The following is a 16,864-nucleotide window of genomic DNA, read 5'->3' as shown; positions in this document are numbered from 1 at the left end:
TTTGGCTGCATTAAATGTATATTTTTCAGATGTGCCCAGCTTAATAAGTACACAGGTACGTGTTTGGTAAAGGTTATTAACACAGACGTGTTTTATATGCAAGACTCCAGTGAATATTTTTTTGAGGATAGTACACAGTGTGACAAGGGACTGCTATTATAACAGATAACAAAAGTTCTGTCCACTATCTCTTAATTAAAAGTCTTATTTTTTCTAGTATGTGTACAGCCATAAGGTTTTTTGACAAAGAGGTACTACATAAAAATCTGAAGATTCAAGAATTCATAGAAAAAAATGCACAGAGTGTATCTCCATCAGTGTAACCAGAGTCAAGAGTGGAGGGATGGTTATTGACTAGGCATTAGGGGAACACAGAACATGGGGAGTTACACTGGAAGCAACATGGACAAAACAGCACACAGCTTTTAATAAAGTTCCCCATGTTCAACGTAAGGTGCAGTTAGCTTCACTCTTTGTAATGAAACATGGTGGCAGAATCTGAGCTTTGAGTTCTTTTAAGTGCAGGAGCTGACAGCATGAGCAATGCAACTTGTTCTGTAGCCTCCCCAGGGGACTTTGCAGGCACAATCCTAGCCCAGCAATGGACCCGGTAGAAGGAGGAGGTTGAGCTGTACACGTCTTGGCCATACAGGAGAACAACAACAGCTGGAAAGTAAAGCTGTTATTTTACTTTACTCAAAACAAGGCACCACTATGTAGCTCACCACTGCCTCAAGCCTCACAGCAGTCCCAGGAGACCTGGGGACCTATTGCATCCCAAAGTGGAATGACACTATGGAACGAAACAGATTTTTCATTACAGATCAATCCAAAGGGGAGGAGTCAAACCCCTGAGGCATACTGACTGCTACATGTCATTTTGGGGACTTGACAGACTCCTTAATTTGGGACAGGATAATCTGCAGCAGTTAGGCTCACCACCTACAGGAGCAGCTGTTCCAGGAAGATGATCTTGCATTAGACAGATGCTTAGACATGTGGCATGCAGTAAAAGCCTCAAGGGAAAGGATAAAAGTCACAGGAGACACAACACCCCCAGAATTACATACAGTGAGACTACAGCAAAGGAGACAGGTGGTCAGGCATCCATATCCATAGTGAGATGCATTTAATGTGGGAGCCAGCAAGGGAAAAAAGAAGTGCCTCACACTAGGACAGCATTACAAGGAACGTGGCCAAGTTGAACCATTTTAGCAGGGTGTACAAGAGTAGAGGAAGTTACCAGAAAGATTCAGTCTGACTTATGCTGTAATGAATTCATTTCTTGTGTATTTTTAGTTACATCATAATGAAGCACTTTTCCCTTTGTAAGCATATTCAGTTTTTCTGCTTCTTGCAATATCATCTTAAATCTCTCTTTGGGGGTCTTTTTACATTGATGGACTCTCTCTCAACATGTAATAATTTAATTTCCTTTAAAACTCTGTGTCAAAAGTGCTTTGCATGTTGGAACAAAACTGAATATTTTGACAATCCCAGAAGATGGGTGTGAAGATACTCCAGAGATTGGTATATTCTGAATTCATTTTGCTGGTAATTACTGGAGCGTAAAAAAAATCTGAATATTAGAGTATTAAAAAAATTGGTGAGAGAAGGATTCCACACAAAATAATAATAATATAAAATAATAAACAATACCATTATTTCACTGAGTTTGGAAATTGTTATTTTTTTCCTTTTTTTTTTTAACAAACATGTTTGCTCTGAAATAAAATTGTTTAGTAATTTTGGGGTTTCTTTCCCCTTTCTCTAACTCCACACCCTCCCTCCCTCCCATTTCCAGTTGGACAAAATAAATAAATGAGGAAAGGTATTTTTCCCTCTCTCTTTTTAGCTTTCTCCACTTTTTCCATTGTGGAGGTAGAGAGAATACAAATGGAGAGAAAGTAGGAGTTTCCCCATTTTTAAAAAAAAATTCAAAATTTTTCATTTTAAAATTTAATAGAAAATGAAAAGCCAAAAATGTCATCATTGACAAAATACTATTTCTTAATAAAATAACTTAAATTGAAAAAAAAATGACCAACTCTAATGAGTATATTCCACTGAAATTTGGTTTAAATGATGAGGGAAGGGGAAAGAAAAGCAATAGCAGAAAGTTTAAAATAAGTAACCACCATAGTATTTTAACTTGAATCTCCTTCATGTCCCCATGTGTTCATTACACCAACATAGACCCAATTACTGATTCCTTTCTTGCATCACCTTACATATTACTTTTTAATTAAGCACACTCTATTTCGCATCCTTTATACTGTCCTGCCAATGTGATTCAACCCTGTCCTGGAGGGGACTTACTTCAGGAGTGAAATGTTAGTTCAGCTTCCGTGCCACCATTGCCCATTCTTTCAACTGCTGAGCTCACAAAGATGGATTCCAGTAAGTGACAACTTTTGTACTGTTTATGATGGAGGCAGGTATCCAGCCGCAAAGAATCAGATTGAGGTCACCAAACTCATTTTGCACAGGAAACTGAACAACTGCCACATAATAGCACCCCTTTAAAACTCCAGGCCTGGGCTAGATTTTAATCCTGAAGACAAAAGGCTACATATCACATTGCTAATGCCCTGAGCCATCTAATAACACTAGTACCTTCCTTTCCTGAAATTATGAGAACATATGAATTACGCAGGGAAATGTGATTCTGTTGATGAATCATTGTTCTTGACAGGGATTATTGTGCTCTGTATTAAACATTAAAGCCACTATTAGCAGAAGCACTTAAAATTACAGAAGAAAGTTATCGGCAATCAGCCCTGAATTCTTGTCATTAGATTTTCAAGATTCTGTGTTGCTTCTGGCAAAATTAAACTTATGACAGATTGTTTTTTTTAAATGACTTTTTACTTATGAAGATACCAAAATCTTCCTATTAACAGAGTTAGGCCAAGAGGATTTTTAGCTTGTAATAGGGAGGAAATGTGGTAACAATTTCTAGGTATAATTTAGATTGAAAATGGCATCTGTTACATCTTACTTGTCAACTGTATTTATTGAGTAATAACTCTGTAGGAGATAATCTTTCACACAGTACTTACATTTCTTACAGTTGCTTTAAGAATCAATTGATAATTAATTATCAGATAACTGAACCTGGGGGAATTAAGTCATTTTGGTCCTGCAGTGTTGCTTTCAAAAAAACAAGCAAAACCATACTATTTAGATGGAGGGCACTGTGTAATGATTTGCCAAGGACTTCATAATATTGCATGCTGCTGTCCTGATAAAGGATTTGGTCAAACTGATATTAGCCTTGGTCTGTTAAAAAGCAAAGATTGTTGAGGCTGAAGACCCTGGTGGTGGAAGCTGAAGTCACTCCCTAGCGCCTTGGCACCAAACAGAAACTGAAGAGGCCTTTAAATCCAGACAGAAAGTATGGCTTGGGGGTTTGCCTGGATGAAACTCTTAACTCAAGTGCTATGTACATTTGTGTTAAGGGGATGAGTTTTCTCTCGCTTCACTCAGAAAAGAAAAGAAAAGAAAAGAAAAGAAAAGAAAAGAAAAGAAAAGAAAAAGTTCAATATCCTAAAATTTTACTAAAAGGAAAATCAATATTTCAATGGGAGTGAAATCACATTGAACAAACTGGCCAAAAATTTCATGTGTATTTTCCTGAAAAGCTTTTTCTGTAATTTTACCCAGTTCTCTCAATGAGACCTAGGCAAAATGGTACCACTTATTAGGCACTGGTATTCTACTTAGAAAGAGAAAATACATCCAATAACACTGCAAATATTTTTTAAATTGTCAGTTTAACTTTCTTCACCACAGGCCTAGTAAATACTTTCCCAGATTAACAATAGTTTTCTAATTTTTAAAGTTAAATTTGCAGTCAGTTATCCACTATCCTGGATTAATTCAAACAACTCCTAGTAAATTTGTCTGACAACTCAGATTAACTCTTTATGACTATTTTGTGATACACTTATAGTTGGACTACTCGTGAATATGAGAGTAAATCTAAACCTTAATTATCATGTTAAAGAGCTTGACTTGATCGCATGCTGCCCCAAAAGTTAATTTTTTTAATTTATTTTATAAATTATTCATTTATAATTAAAGCTGGTCAAAAACAATGTATTTAAAATTCTGTGGAAAATAAAATGCAATATTTTTTGTTTTCATTCAAAATGTTAACTGATTTATTATGGTTATAAAAAGGCTAAATATTCTTGATTATCAAAAACAAAAAATAAAAACATTGCAGGAAAATGTAAATTTTCTTTTGAAAATCCATTTTTAAATGAAGGAAAAGTTTCACAACTATTTTTATTAGATCTATTTATTATTTCTGTTATAATAGTATTATATTAGTTGTCAAAGTACTTCCCGAGGAAGGAGTAAGTTATCCCATTATGCACATATTGCTGCAGGTAAGCTTCTAAACCAAGTCCTTTTTGTGCTGTTGGCTGTTTTTGTTTTATACAGAAGTCATTTTTGGATATAGGGCATCACAAACTTAAAGCACAAATAAAACCTGAATGTCAAGATACATGGTTAACCTAACCTTGGTTAGGCAAACTCAAAGATTATTAAACTTTAGCAAGTTGAAGTCTACATAGGTATGTGTTTATGTGTAAGAAGTTGCCTGGTGATTTAAATCTTCACAGAATTTATGTACAACTTAATAAGGGCTGTCTTTGTCACTTTTATATATATATATATATATATATATATATATATATATATATATTATATATATATATATATATATATATATATATATATATTTCAGTTCTACATCCCATGCATATTTTCAGAATCTATTTTAGAGGGCAACAACATTTTGATGATTCACTGTCTGACTTAAAATTGCTTCACAGGAACAGAAATAGGAACAGGTTAGGGTTTGGGTTTTTTTTACCTTCTTCAAACTGCTTTTTAATTAAACTAGTCTGATACATACCCTGTCAGTTTTCCCTTCAGTTTGAACACTGATACGACTGTGTGCATCATAGTCTTCTTCAAGGTCCGATATATCTTCCAATTCCTCTGGCGGTCTAAGAGAAGAGCATGACAAAAATGATGTTATTCTGTTTTATAGTTAGCAAATGTAATATTAGATAACAACAAAAATATATTAAAACCTGTCCCATGTCCACTTAAAGACCAACAAAAATCAATTTGCAGAGTTGTGCTATTAGTAAATGTTAAAAAAAAAGTCTGAACAAATTTGGATTATATCATAATAGCCATTTTTCTGGTAGTAGGTTCTATTTTGGAGAAGACATTTAGTAAATTGTCTGTGTTTACATGTATTCTAGTCTGGCATTATTGCTACTAGAGCATATATTACAGGGAACCCCTATGTGATCAGAGATGGATCAGATTTAGCCAGTGTTTTCATTAATAAAAAGAAAAAAAAAAATCAATTTCTCTTCTTTTCAAAGAAAGATCTATCTATGCCATCCACCTATTGCTACATAAGCAAGAGAAGACCTGCCATACTGGATCAGACCAGTGGCCCATCTAGCCCAGTATCCTGTCAGTAACAGTGTCCACATGAGGTATTTAAGAGGAAAGTAGACTACTGTGAAATAATTTCCCCAAAGAGGAAATTTCTTTCTAACCCCCCCATCAATTAGTGGTTGGCTTATGCCCAGAAACATCAGGGTTTGTATCATTTACTTTTCTTTTTAGAAAAGTTATTATCCTATCTTATCTAATGTAACTCTGGATGTTTTCATTATCTAACTAAATGTCCAACCTCTTTTTGAATACTACTGAACTGTAGCCTCAGAGATACCAAGTGCCATGGGTTAATTATGCATTGTGAGAAAGAGCATTTCTTTTTATCAGTTTTGAATTTGTCTTTCAGTTTTATTGAATGTCTCATGTAATGCAGGCCATGTGCAGAAATCCTGAATTATACCCCAACACTCCAGCAAATAAGACAATATGGATGTGGCTGCAGAAAAGCTGTAAAAAACAAAACAAACCAGAAGTTTTGCTGTTTTACAGTACCAGTCCAAAGAAAACTGTGTAAGCAAATAAAAACATGAAATTATTGTGATCGTGGAAGTGTATAAGATGAGACACTGGCTGTTAAAATGAGCTGGAGAGCTCTGTAATTATTAGAAAGAGATTTCTATTGGTGCACTCCAATTTACATGGGGGGAAAAAAAAGAAAGACTCTGGACAATGTACAGTTACTGACAGATCCATTATGAAGAGATTAATCCTACTGTAGGAGTACTTGCCTGAACTCACTCTATAGTTTCAGTCAGAAAGAAATATTGGCATTTTTTGTATGTATAGGTCCTGAAATTTGAGCACTGCCCTAAAATTTAATCTTTGTCAGATGCCCAAAATGAACTACCCAGGGGAATAAATTTCACCCACTGTGCAAAATAATGTTTTCTAGGAGATAAGTTACCTGAATCCAGTGTATAGTTGACACCAGTAAACTGCAAGCTCTGGAAAATGTGCCCAGAGTAAATAAGCAAACAATATTCACAGCCTCTACTATATATGATCAACCTGTCAGGCAAATATGATTGTAAGCCTACAGCATTTAAGACTCTTTTCATTTATAAAATAAATAAATAAAATATGAGTGGTTATAGTGAGACAGCAGGCTCCGAGGATTAGTAATGTGTTGTGAAGTCTTTTAGCTTTAGGTCACTGGTTAGAATTCTGTGTAAGTTGATAATAACTAAAAGTTGTTACCATCTAAACGCTGTTTGCCAGCCCACAATGTGAACTAAGTCCAATTCTTAGCGGACATATCTCCGTTCAAGAAAAACCACCACCAGAATCAGAACTAATTGAGACCCCATTAGAAAGTCTTGGCCAAGAATTGAAGGGCATAAAAAACAAACTACCATTTAGCTCCCCAAAATTACATTGGTTGGATCACACAGATAGGCAATCCTAGAGCCATGCGAATATCTGATTTTTTGGAAGTTCTGAAAAATTGAAGAGAGTTCATTTTTGGTTGATTTGAAACAATATTTTTAATTTGTCTTTGGTGAGTCAAAATGTAGAAAAATAATGTTTGAAACATTTAATTCATCTCAATTTTTCATTTCAAGCTTTTACAAACTTTTTAAAATAAAACTCAAGGAAATTTCAAAACGGCAAGTTTCAAATGGAAAAATTCAAACATTTCATTTTAAAATGTTGAAACGATGTTTTTTTTTATTTAATGTTTTTTTTTTCCAACCATAACAATGACAAACAGTTTAACATGAATTCAGAAAATGTTATGGTGGATCCAAATCTGCATTTCCACCAAATAAAATTTGGGCAAAATTTTTTACCCAGATCAGGTCAGTCCTGATCTAGTTTTAAGGCCCATAACAACCAAAACAGGGCTAGAAATAATTCTCCTATTCGAAAGTTATGACACTTTTTGTTTCTTCTCATAGTAAAACACAAGATATTGGACCTTAAATTTACTACATTAAGTACAGAAAATGACTGCAAATAATTTTTAGATTTTTCTAAACATTAGTATTATTTTTTTTCCTCCACCTCTGAGGCCTGTACAATTCGACTCATAGTAGAAAGGCAGCATCGCTTTATAAGTGAAAGAAATAAAAATGTACCTATAAAAATGTTTGAAAGTCAAACATTTCCCAAATAGTTTTTTCTGTAAAATATATGGAATATACAGAATACTTGGTGGTGTGGTATAAAGGTTTTACTGGCATGAACTTGGAATGGTCTCATTATTCAGAAGTGAGCTATTTAGGTCATCCCAAATGACTTTCAGTAAAGCCTTTAAAACACACCAGACCATCATGTATTCTCTGCATGCCACATATTTTACAGAAAGACTATTTCAGAAATATTTTGAGAGAGTTTTCAAAATTTTATTGGTGTTATTTTTTTCATTAGTTCTCTAAAGGCAAACTAACTTAGTAGTCATAAGCTAAGTATAGAGGTCCTTGGAGGGTAAAGGGGAGAGGGAAATGACATTTATTTAAGAAATCGCTAAATAAAATATACTCTGAAAAAGGTTTTCTATACATTATAATGTCACGCTTCAGATCCATTCAGCACACTGGATGACACATGAGGACTAAAAGACTGTAATCACTGGAAGAGGAAGGGAAGATTCCTAGCTTTCTAATGGTCACTGGGTAGAATGGTAGAAGCTTGTACCTGGATCCAGCCTCAAGTTCTCTCGTATGTCTGAGGAACACTGGATGACACCACTAGCACTAGATTTTGTCCAGGCACCCCATATTTGCCCTGACATAAATATCAGCCTTCAGACTGATCTAAATTTATTCTGTCAACAGACCTCAGCAACCATTCCAACAGCTGGGATCAGCTGGGCATAAAAATTCACTGGTCCAAGCTCCCCTTTTCATAGCCAAAGGACACACTATAATAGGTCTGTGCCACTCAAAGATTATTCAGCCCAAATTTTTTTAGTAATAGATTTAACAGCAGCTTTAATTAACATGCACTCCAAGTCACCTGTGCCCCATCAGACATTGTTGAGTAAGGAAATTCATAAACATGACTATTTCCAATTTAAGAATTCCTTCTTTTTTCTGTGAACAAAATGGTTGGAACAGTTTTATAGGATATGTATTTTCTTAGTTTACATCAATATTTTTAAATATAGAAATAATAAATTGCTATTACATTGAGCTAGTCAAACAGGTTTTCAGAAAATAATACATTTTTCAACCAATTGTAATACCATCTTTAACATTTTGGAGTTTAGAAACTGAAGGTTTAGTTATAATATATATATATTTGTACAGCTCTTCTATAATATTTTATCCTCAGCAATCAAATCGAAAAATTGCTAAATTTTGACAGTTTATCTGTTAAAATTTTCCATTTATTTCATCTAAGATGAATCCAAAATACGTCCCTGTCTATTTAGGAGTATTATGACAGTATTACTGCTGAAGTGCTGCACAAGTAATAAGAATGCATTTTCCCTTCCAGACTTGAGTAGAATGAGATTACCATTGCATTCTCACTGTTTTTCCATGAGACATTTCACCCACGCTGAAGGCTATAAATTATGATTATATTCATAACCAAGTCCAGTATTGATGCATTTTACACCTTGCTGACATTATGCTCGCTCTAAGGTGCAACAGTAAGTCAATCATACCTCATCCAGATGAATTGCAACCCTGAGCTAAGCTTTGGATTTGATTTTATTAAATAAAAGGCCCCTTCTGATGACATATCCCCTATATTTGATTTACTAGTAGCATCTTAGGTACAATAATGAATAAAAATATGCTCGACTTTAATAATCAGATATTCGTACACCTTTAGTATTTCCAGATTATCTTTTAAAAAACTGATAAATGTGCTACTTTGTTTATTTGGTTTTTAATCCAAGAATATAGACTAAAGAGTTTGGCTGCTTTTTAACGATGTTATCCAGGAATGCATTTTAATACAAAAATTTTTCCAAACAATTGTCCATTCTGCATTTTTCCAAACACATCTATTAAGCCATCAGTACTGTAATAAGGGCCACAACCAAAAAACACCAAACCAAATTTAAAAACAAATAAAAGACCAAAAAAACTCAAGTAAATTTAGAGCAAAGGCTAAATATCAAGGTAGGCATTGTCTTAAATTTGTCATAGTGTATAAACAAATAGGCACAATGGTGTGACTGAAGGAAGATATATCAGCCTAATATCTAGTTTTGTATTTAGCTAAGACCCTCAATTTTAAGCCTTTTTTTCCTTTGTATGTGTGGTTTAATGTTTTCTTGGTTTTTGTGCTGCCTGTATATTGATCACTGCAAATGGAGTCAGAGGACTTCTGTTTCCTAGAAGAACTATTATTGAGGGGACACCAGGAAAACAGGGAATGAAGGGAGTTAGGCTGGAAACAACACAGTCACATGGACATAGCAGTCCAGAAAGTTTAATAAAGTTCACTTGTTCAACTTAACCTCTACTCAGCCTCTCTTTGCTAATCAAATGCTCCTGTATCAAGTAACTGCTTTTCAAAATAAATGTTAAAATATGGTAGAGTAGCAGCTCATTAGGTATCGAGCAAGATTCTGATCCCAATTGTACCAGTGTAAATGTGGAGTAACTGCACTGCAATGAATAGGATTACTCCATAGTTACTCTCATGTGATTAGAATCTGGTCCACTACATTTTACTTTGAAAACACCAATGCAAAGAGACTACTCTAATTTATTTGTTCTATTCTGGATATTTGGTTAAGTGACAAAGTTTGACACATTTAGTCATGTTACGCAGCATCTCACTCCACAAGTGATCCCATTAACCTCAGTGGAACTACTTATGGAGTAAGTTACTGTTCAACGTGAGTTAATGGTGTCAGAATCTGTCCCTAGACCAGGGATTGGCAAACTTTGGCATGTGGCCCGTCAGGGAAATCCGCTGGCGGGCTGGGCTGGTTTGTTTACCTGCAGCATTCGCAGGTTCAGCGGATTGCAGCTCCCACTGGTGGTTCGCTGTTCCAAGCCAATGGGGGCTGCGGAAAGCGGCACGGGCCAAGGGATGTGCTGGCCACCATTTCCTGCAGCCCCCATTGGCCTGGAACAGCGAACCACGATTCACCGTACCTGAGATTCTGCAGGTAAACAAACCATGCCGGCCCACCAGTGGATTTCCTTGATGGGCCGCATGCCAAAGGTTGCCAATCCCCGCCCTAGACAATCATGTAGGGTACACATATTTGACATATTGCTTACCAGCCATTCTTGTCTTGCAGCACCATATTTTAAATTTGAATTGTACAAATACTGCTAAGCACTGTGTGTGTGTGTATATATATATATATATATATAGCTGTGGGGGAAGGAGGAAACATGTAGACCATATTTGTCTAAAAGTACTTTAAAGCGTAGTAATAAAATGTTGGCGACCTACTTCTAATTTATTAAAAGTGGCTGTGGTAAAAGTAATGTCAGATACACAGTGGCAAAATATTAAAAAGTTTAAGTCAGTTATAAACAGGAAAAATTAATTTTTTTCTAGCCATAAAGAAGGGAGGATAATCAAAACCTCTGCATGACACCTCCAAGCAGTAACATCCCCAAGGCTGACAAAATGAAGCAAGAGTTGACAGCTGAAGAGAAAGGCCTGGAGGCAATCCATCGCTCACTCTCTTCTAACCTATTTGGATTTTGTTGGAGGGCTTCTCCCTGCTCCATTTTTCTCCTGTCCACGGGGCTTGCTGGGGCTTCTATTGCACACAGAGATAGTGCTAATTCTACATGTCACTTTCTGGTTATTGCAAGAGCTGAGTGGAATTTTTTTTTTCTGCTGGAAAATTTGACTTTTGCTGAAAACCAAAAATCTGGCAACCCCATTTTTTGGTCCAAAATTGCTAACAAACAAACAAACAAACAAAACAATTTCAAGTTACTGGTTTTCTGATGAAAAAAAATTAAAAATCTTCAAGGAAACAGACATTCTGAAAACTTATTTAGTTGAAACTGCATTTTTCCTGAAACCAAATGTTGACAGAACATTTTTGAGTAATCAATAGTGTACCTCCATTGTGACCCTTTTTGCTTCTACAGCAACACACCCATGACAGCTGAGACACAAACATGCCCAGCTCCTCAAAGGAGCTTGACTCCGACTGATTCCAATGGGAATTAGAGCTCCTCAACTATCTTTAAAGACTGGCCCTAGTGCATGCCTCCTTTTCCTCCCTGCTGTCTCTGTTTCTTCTCCACTTCTATTGCACTGAGGGGTACAGCAGGGACCAGGGAATGTATAAGGAGAAAGTGAGAGGGAAAGAAGAAGAGATTGAGCCCTGAGCAGATATCTGAAGCTATCCTTCAGAGAAGCTCTAATACCCAGGAGAAGGAATTGAAGGGGAAACTCTGCCTCTTTCCTGACCTGAATAATAGCGACATTAGGACAAATGTATGAATGTCAGTCAACATCAGTGACACCTGGCAAATATGGGACTGCATCTAGGTGCCTAGAGCTTAGCTATCCACATCTCTAAGCCTTTGGATTCTCCTATGGAACTACTAAACTAGATCAAAAGTGATCTCTCCTACACATCATTTGAAGTGCCCAGCAACTCTCTCCAGAACTCCATCCTGTGCTACAAAGGATCTAGGAGCCACTCCTTCTGACACCAGCTATTTTACTGGTTTTCAGTAGTACCACTGACCACTTTTTTCACTGTGTATAATTTAGACACACAATTTACCAGGAGGAATAAAAATCTACAATACATGATCAGCACATGAATTTTAGAACTGTCACCAAGCAGTTTCCTCCTGGGCAAGCAATAGCACTTCTTCTGATTTACAACTATTTTCATCACAAGTTTGACCTTTAAACCCCAGTTCTTCAGCAATGGCCTTCTTTTGAACAGGCCAACTATATATATATAAACAGGAAAAGTGTATTTTCTCCTCCATCCCAACTGACTTTGCATTATTAAATAATTATGTGTTTTTCACTTTCATTTTTCAAAATAATTCACCTTTACTCACCACTTTTCCCTGGAAAAAGTTAAGGGGCTAAGAGGGAAGGTAAAAGCCAGGTTGGAATACAGAATGGCCTTATGTCCAAGTCTTGAACCCGCTCCTGGATCTAATTCTGATACAGGTAGAAAATCTATCCTAATCTGGTGCAGATTAGATACAAAACTTTACAGCATTAATCTGAAATTTTTATATTAAGCGGAAAAAAAATAGGCAGTGTGTCATTTTGTAAATGTAGATCTGCAGTGTTTCACCTCCATCATCTACACTATATTGCACGTGTTCATTGCTGGGCTGACATACATTTGCTCCATCTAGTGGGAAGCTAATCTAGATATATGATTCATGATGAAAATACTGTTTAGAAGTTTAACATTTATAGTGACAAACTAAATCACTTGACTTCTTTTAAATTTTTATCCGCAAAATTACATTAATGGAGAATACTAGAGAAATTACAGTATATTTTCATTTTTATACTCGTGCTTGAACTATTTAGAAGACACATTTATATTCTTAAATATGATTCAGAATTTTGAAAACAGCAGTCTCATTAAGTTACCAAGAGCTTGTTTTCTCCATTAGCCTCATGTATTTAAAAATACATCTTCATAGTCATGATGATTGTTACCTCCAGAGCAACACAAAATCTCATTTCCATTTTGAATTTTCAAAAGCTCATAATTGCTTTCTCCTTTTGGAACAACCTAAGTAAGCCTATATTTTAAAATTGTGTATAGAATTTTCCATTGGGGCTAGGCTAATTTTCTCAGTGCAAATGGACCCTTACATCCAAGAGCAGCCCCATGGTCATATACACAAAATACTCCTTCATAAAAGTAAATGAAACACATTTAAAAAAAATCCTATAATACCTTAATCCAAACTATCCTTATTGTTTAATGCAGCAGAAAGATATATGTTGCTGATTTTGTCTTTTTATTCTCAGTACCATGCTGAAAATAAACCACCTTCTGTATGAATCTACAAGTGAAAGGTTTGTGAATAATCACACTTTTATGCAAAATAAATTATCAAAATGTGCAATGACAGCAGCCTGCATTTTTAGAGATTTCTATACACAAAGAAATTGTGTTGAAAGTCATTTATGACTTTAAAAAGAATTAAAGAGCATCATTTAAAATTTTCCAGGTAAACCATTTCAGTGCAAACTCTACAAGTTCTCTACAAGGCATCTCCCCATATCCCCTTATGTTCCTTTTACTGAATTTTCAAATTACTTTTTTATAATCAAAATTTTATAGGCACTGCTGCTTCAGTAAGATAAACACAATCGTTAACTATAAAAAGCTCCGAACTCTAGACTTAAATAACATTAGGACTCTGCAAAATATGGCCCCAATTCTGCAATAAGATCAGTACAAATGGACCCTTACAGTCAACTGGGTTCCACAGGGGTCCAAGGATCTGCTTGGCTGAATCCAATTATAGGTTCAGGGTCTATGTTTGTAGTGGCTCCTCTGATCATTTCTTCATTGGACCTTCTTATCTGCTTCTATTTGCAAAACACAGGGGACCCTTTGACAAAGGGTCTCTGTGCCACATATATGTTAATAATGATTAGAGAGAGCAACAGATCAGGCTAGAGCCAAACTAATTTCCCTTCTAAGGTATGTGCTGAGTCAGCCACATTTTCCTTAAATAGAGCGAAGATACTTCACACCCAGCAGTGGTACCCTGAAGAAATGCTGCTGTGCTAAAAAAACCATTTTTGTTGCAGTTAGTGAAAAAAACATTAAAAACAGAATTAACTATTTCTCCTCCCAAATCATTGCTGAAAAAACTAAAACCAGGCAAGTACTAACCAATTAGGTCCCCAATTGTGCATTAAAATGTGAATTAATGAAAAAAAATCTCGAAAAATATACAAACTTTCGGTCCTGATGCTAAAAAATGCTTATGCATGTACTAAACTTTATTCATGAGTAATACTATTGACTTCAATTGAACTACTTATATGAGTAAAAGTAAAGCACCTGTGTGTTTGCAGCATTGATGCTTTAATCATAACCTTGACTGAATTCTTGGTTTATAAAATATTTAAGTACCTGATCCTGCATTGCTAAGAAGCAATGGTCCAATAAATAAGGCACTATTCTGGAACTCAGTAGACCTGGGATCTGTTCCCAGCTCTTGTCACTGATCTGCTGTATGACTCTGGGAAAGTCACCCTGCCTCTCTGTGCCTCTGTTTTTCCCTCCCTATCTTTGTCTGTCTTGTTTATTTAAAGCCTGATTGGCAGAAGTGCTGAACACCCATAATTCCAATGGAAATGTATGGGAGCTGCAGTTTCTCATCATACTGAAAATCAGAGGCCCTTAAATTTTAAGTTCTTCAGAGCATCGTTATCTCTTACTACACCTCTGTCCTCGGGAGCCAAAAAATCTTACCGCATTATAGGTGAAACTGCGTCATATCGAACTTGCTTTGATCCACCGAAGGGCATGGCCTCACCCCACCGGAGCACTGCTTTACCGCATTATATCTGAATTTGTGTTATATCGGGTCGCATTATATTGGGGTAGAGGTATATGTGCTTGCACAGCTCCTAGCACAATGATTTCCCTGAGATCAGATCAGGTTTTAAATTCCACCATTGATGAGGCCTATTACTACACCCTAATGAAGAAATCAGTCCATATCAATCCACATGTTTTCAGTCCACATCTTCCAATTTCTCTCATGTGTCAATCAATTCAGCATCCCTTAAATCATTAATAGAGAGTGTTTCATTTGGAACTTTTTGGCTAGATGCAAAACAGAGAATTAAAAAAACCTCAATTTTTGAAAACACTGTTTGGCCTCTAGGAATATTCCCCCCCCCCCACCATATGTTTTTACAAGCATTGTGACAGTCTTACAACTCAACTGTATTTTCCCAACTGGCTTGCTATTTACCAGTCCAATACCATAATTTTGTATAAGTGTGGCAACACCATGAAGGAAGAGCTTATTTCAGCAGACAAACGTACAGTGTTTCAAGCCTCTGGGCTTCAAACCAGCTCTTCACCACAAAATTAGCCTGGCAGTCACAAACTCCCTCACAACTATAACATTTTGTTACATCTATATACTATCTAGTTAAATTCTCAACAAGACGAGGTTTCTATGCATGGGTAACACCCACTGCTATCCTTCCCTCATAATCCTACTCTCAACATTTTCTAATTATTGTTGAGGTACAGACCTCTCAGTTTTAGCACATGTTCTTCACGCAAACTAACTGAAGAAACATTTGCTAATCCTGTATTATTTAGCCTTTTATTATACCTTTATAATTATAGACAGAAATATTTCACTCCTAATTTTTAACGATCAGGAGGGTCCAAGTCATTCAACATGAATCCACTCCCACTTTGTCATTCTGTAACCAATAATTATTTAACTGAGTACTCTATGTCAGCTGCCAGTTCAGGTGGAACTAAACACTCTATTAAGCACATCACTGGGCAAAGCAACATTCATGTTACAAATCTGTAACTTGGCTCTGAAACAAGAGGCTGATAAGCTTTTATTATCAGAGTAGATTTTCCACATAAAATAATATTTCAAACAGATGAAATCTTAAATTTTCCCATTACGGTATTTGCTATTTCTGTATGTCACAGGGACCTCTTGAGTGGTGAATCTAGCTTTAATAAAACAAAGTCAACCAAATAAAGGCTTGATGGTTAATTAAAAGTTTTATTCATCCATCCCCGAACTGGAAAGCATATAACCACAGCCTTAAAAAAAAACAACAGCTTACACACGCATGGGTTTCAGTATGCAATCTTTTCCCTGGTTTAGTCACAGCACATGAGGTTTAACTGCATAGAGCTCCAGTACCGTATACTGTTCTCAACTTCCTGGTCAGACTATTCTGATTTTAGTTCATAAGGTAGCAATTCTAGTTCATAAACTTCAGACTTACCAGCACACATAAAGCTCCCATTTTCTCATAATGAAAGAATAATGTACTACAATTATATTAATTCAGTTATACTTAAAAAAGTACCAAAGTTACTATAATTACTGTAATTCGTAAAATTGATTCAATTTTATTTGTGAATTTTTTTACTAGCCCATTTTGGATGGTTTCAAATCCTGAAATTTCAGGAAATATGAAATGTCTAAGTTTCTTCCCTTCCCCTTCCATCTCCCTGATTTATCATCTTGCGTAATTCAATTCTGAGGTGCACTTTCGCCTTTGCAAAATTGTTCACTAAGTGCCATGCCAGACATCCTTGGAAATCCGAGATGGTGAGTGAAAGGAGGAGTAGAGCGACCGAACACAAAAGTGTTATATGGAGAGAGTGAGAGAGAGAGTGCTCGCAGAAAGAAATAGACAAAAAGACAGGAGAATGAATAGCAGTGTGGTAAGCAGACAACTAACTCCACCAGAGAGGTCCTTT

General features: G+C 35.9%; 1 protein-coding gene across 1 annotated transcript in view; it reads right to left on the bottom strand.

The window, feature by feature from the left end:
* Positions 1-16,864, bottom strand: part of CTNNA3 (catenin alpha 3) — a 987,819-nt gene that overhangs the window by 105,576 nt on the left and 865,379 nt on the right. The window contains 1 exon segment of the mRNA XM_030569668.1: positions 4,931-5,016. Coding sequence (XP_030425528.1) covers positions 4,931-5,016 — 86 coding nt within the window.

The sequence above is a fragment of the Gopherus evgoodei genome, chromosome 7 (genome assembly GCF_007399415.2).
Source record: "Gopherus evgoodei ecotype Sinaloan lineage chromosome 7, rGopEvg1_v1.p, whole genome shotgun sequence".
NCBI lineage: Eukaryota > Metazoa > Chordata > Testudines > Testudinidae > Gopherus > Gopherus evgoodei.
The sequence above is the reverse complement of the archived record's forward strand: the minus strand, read 5'-3'. Positions and strand labels throughout refer to the sequence as shown.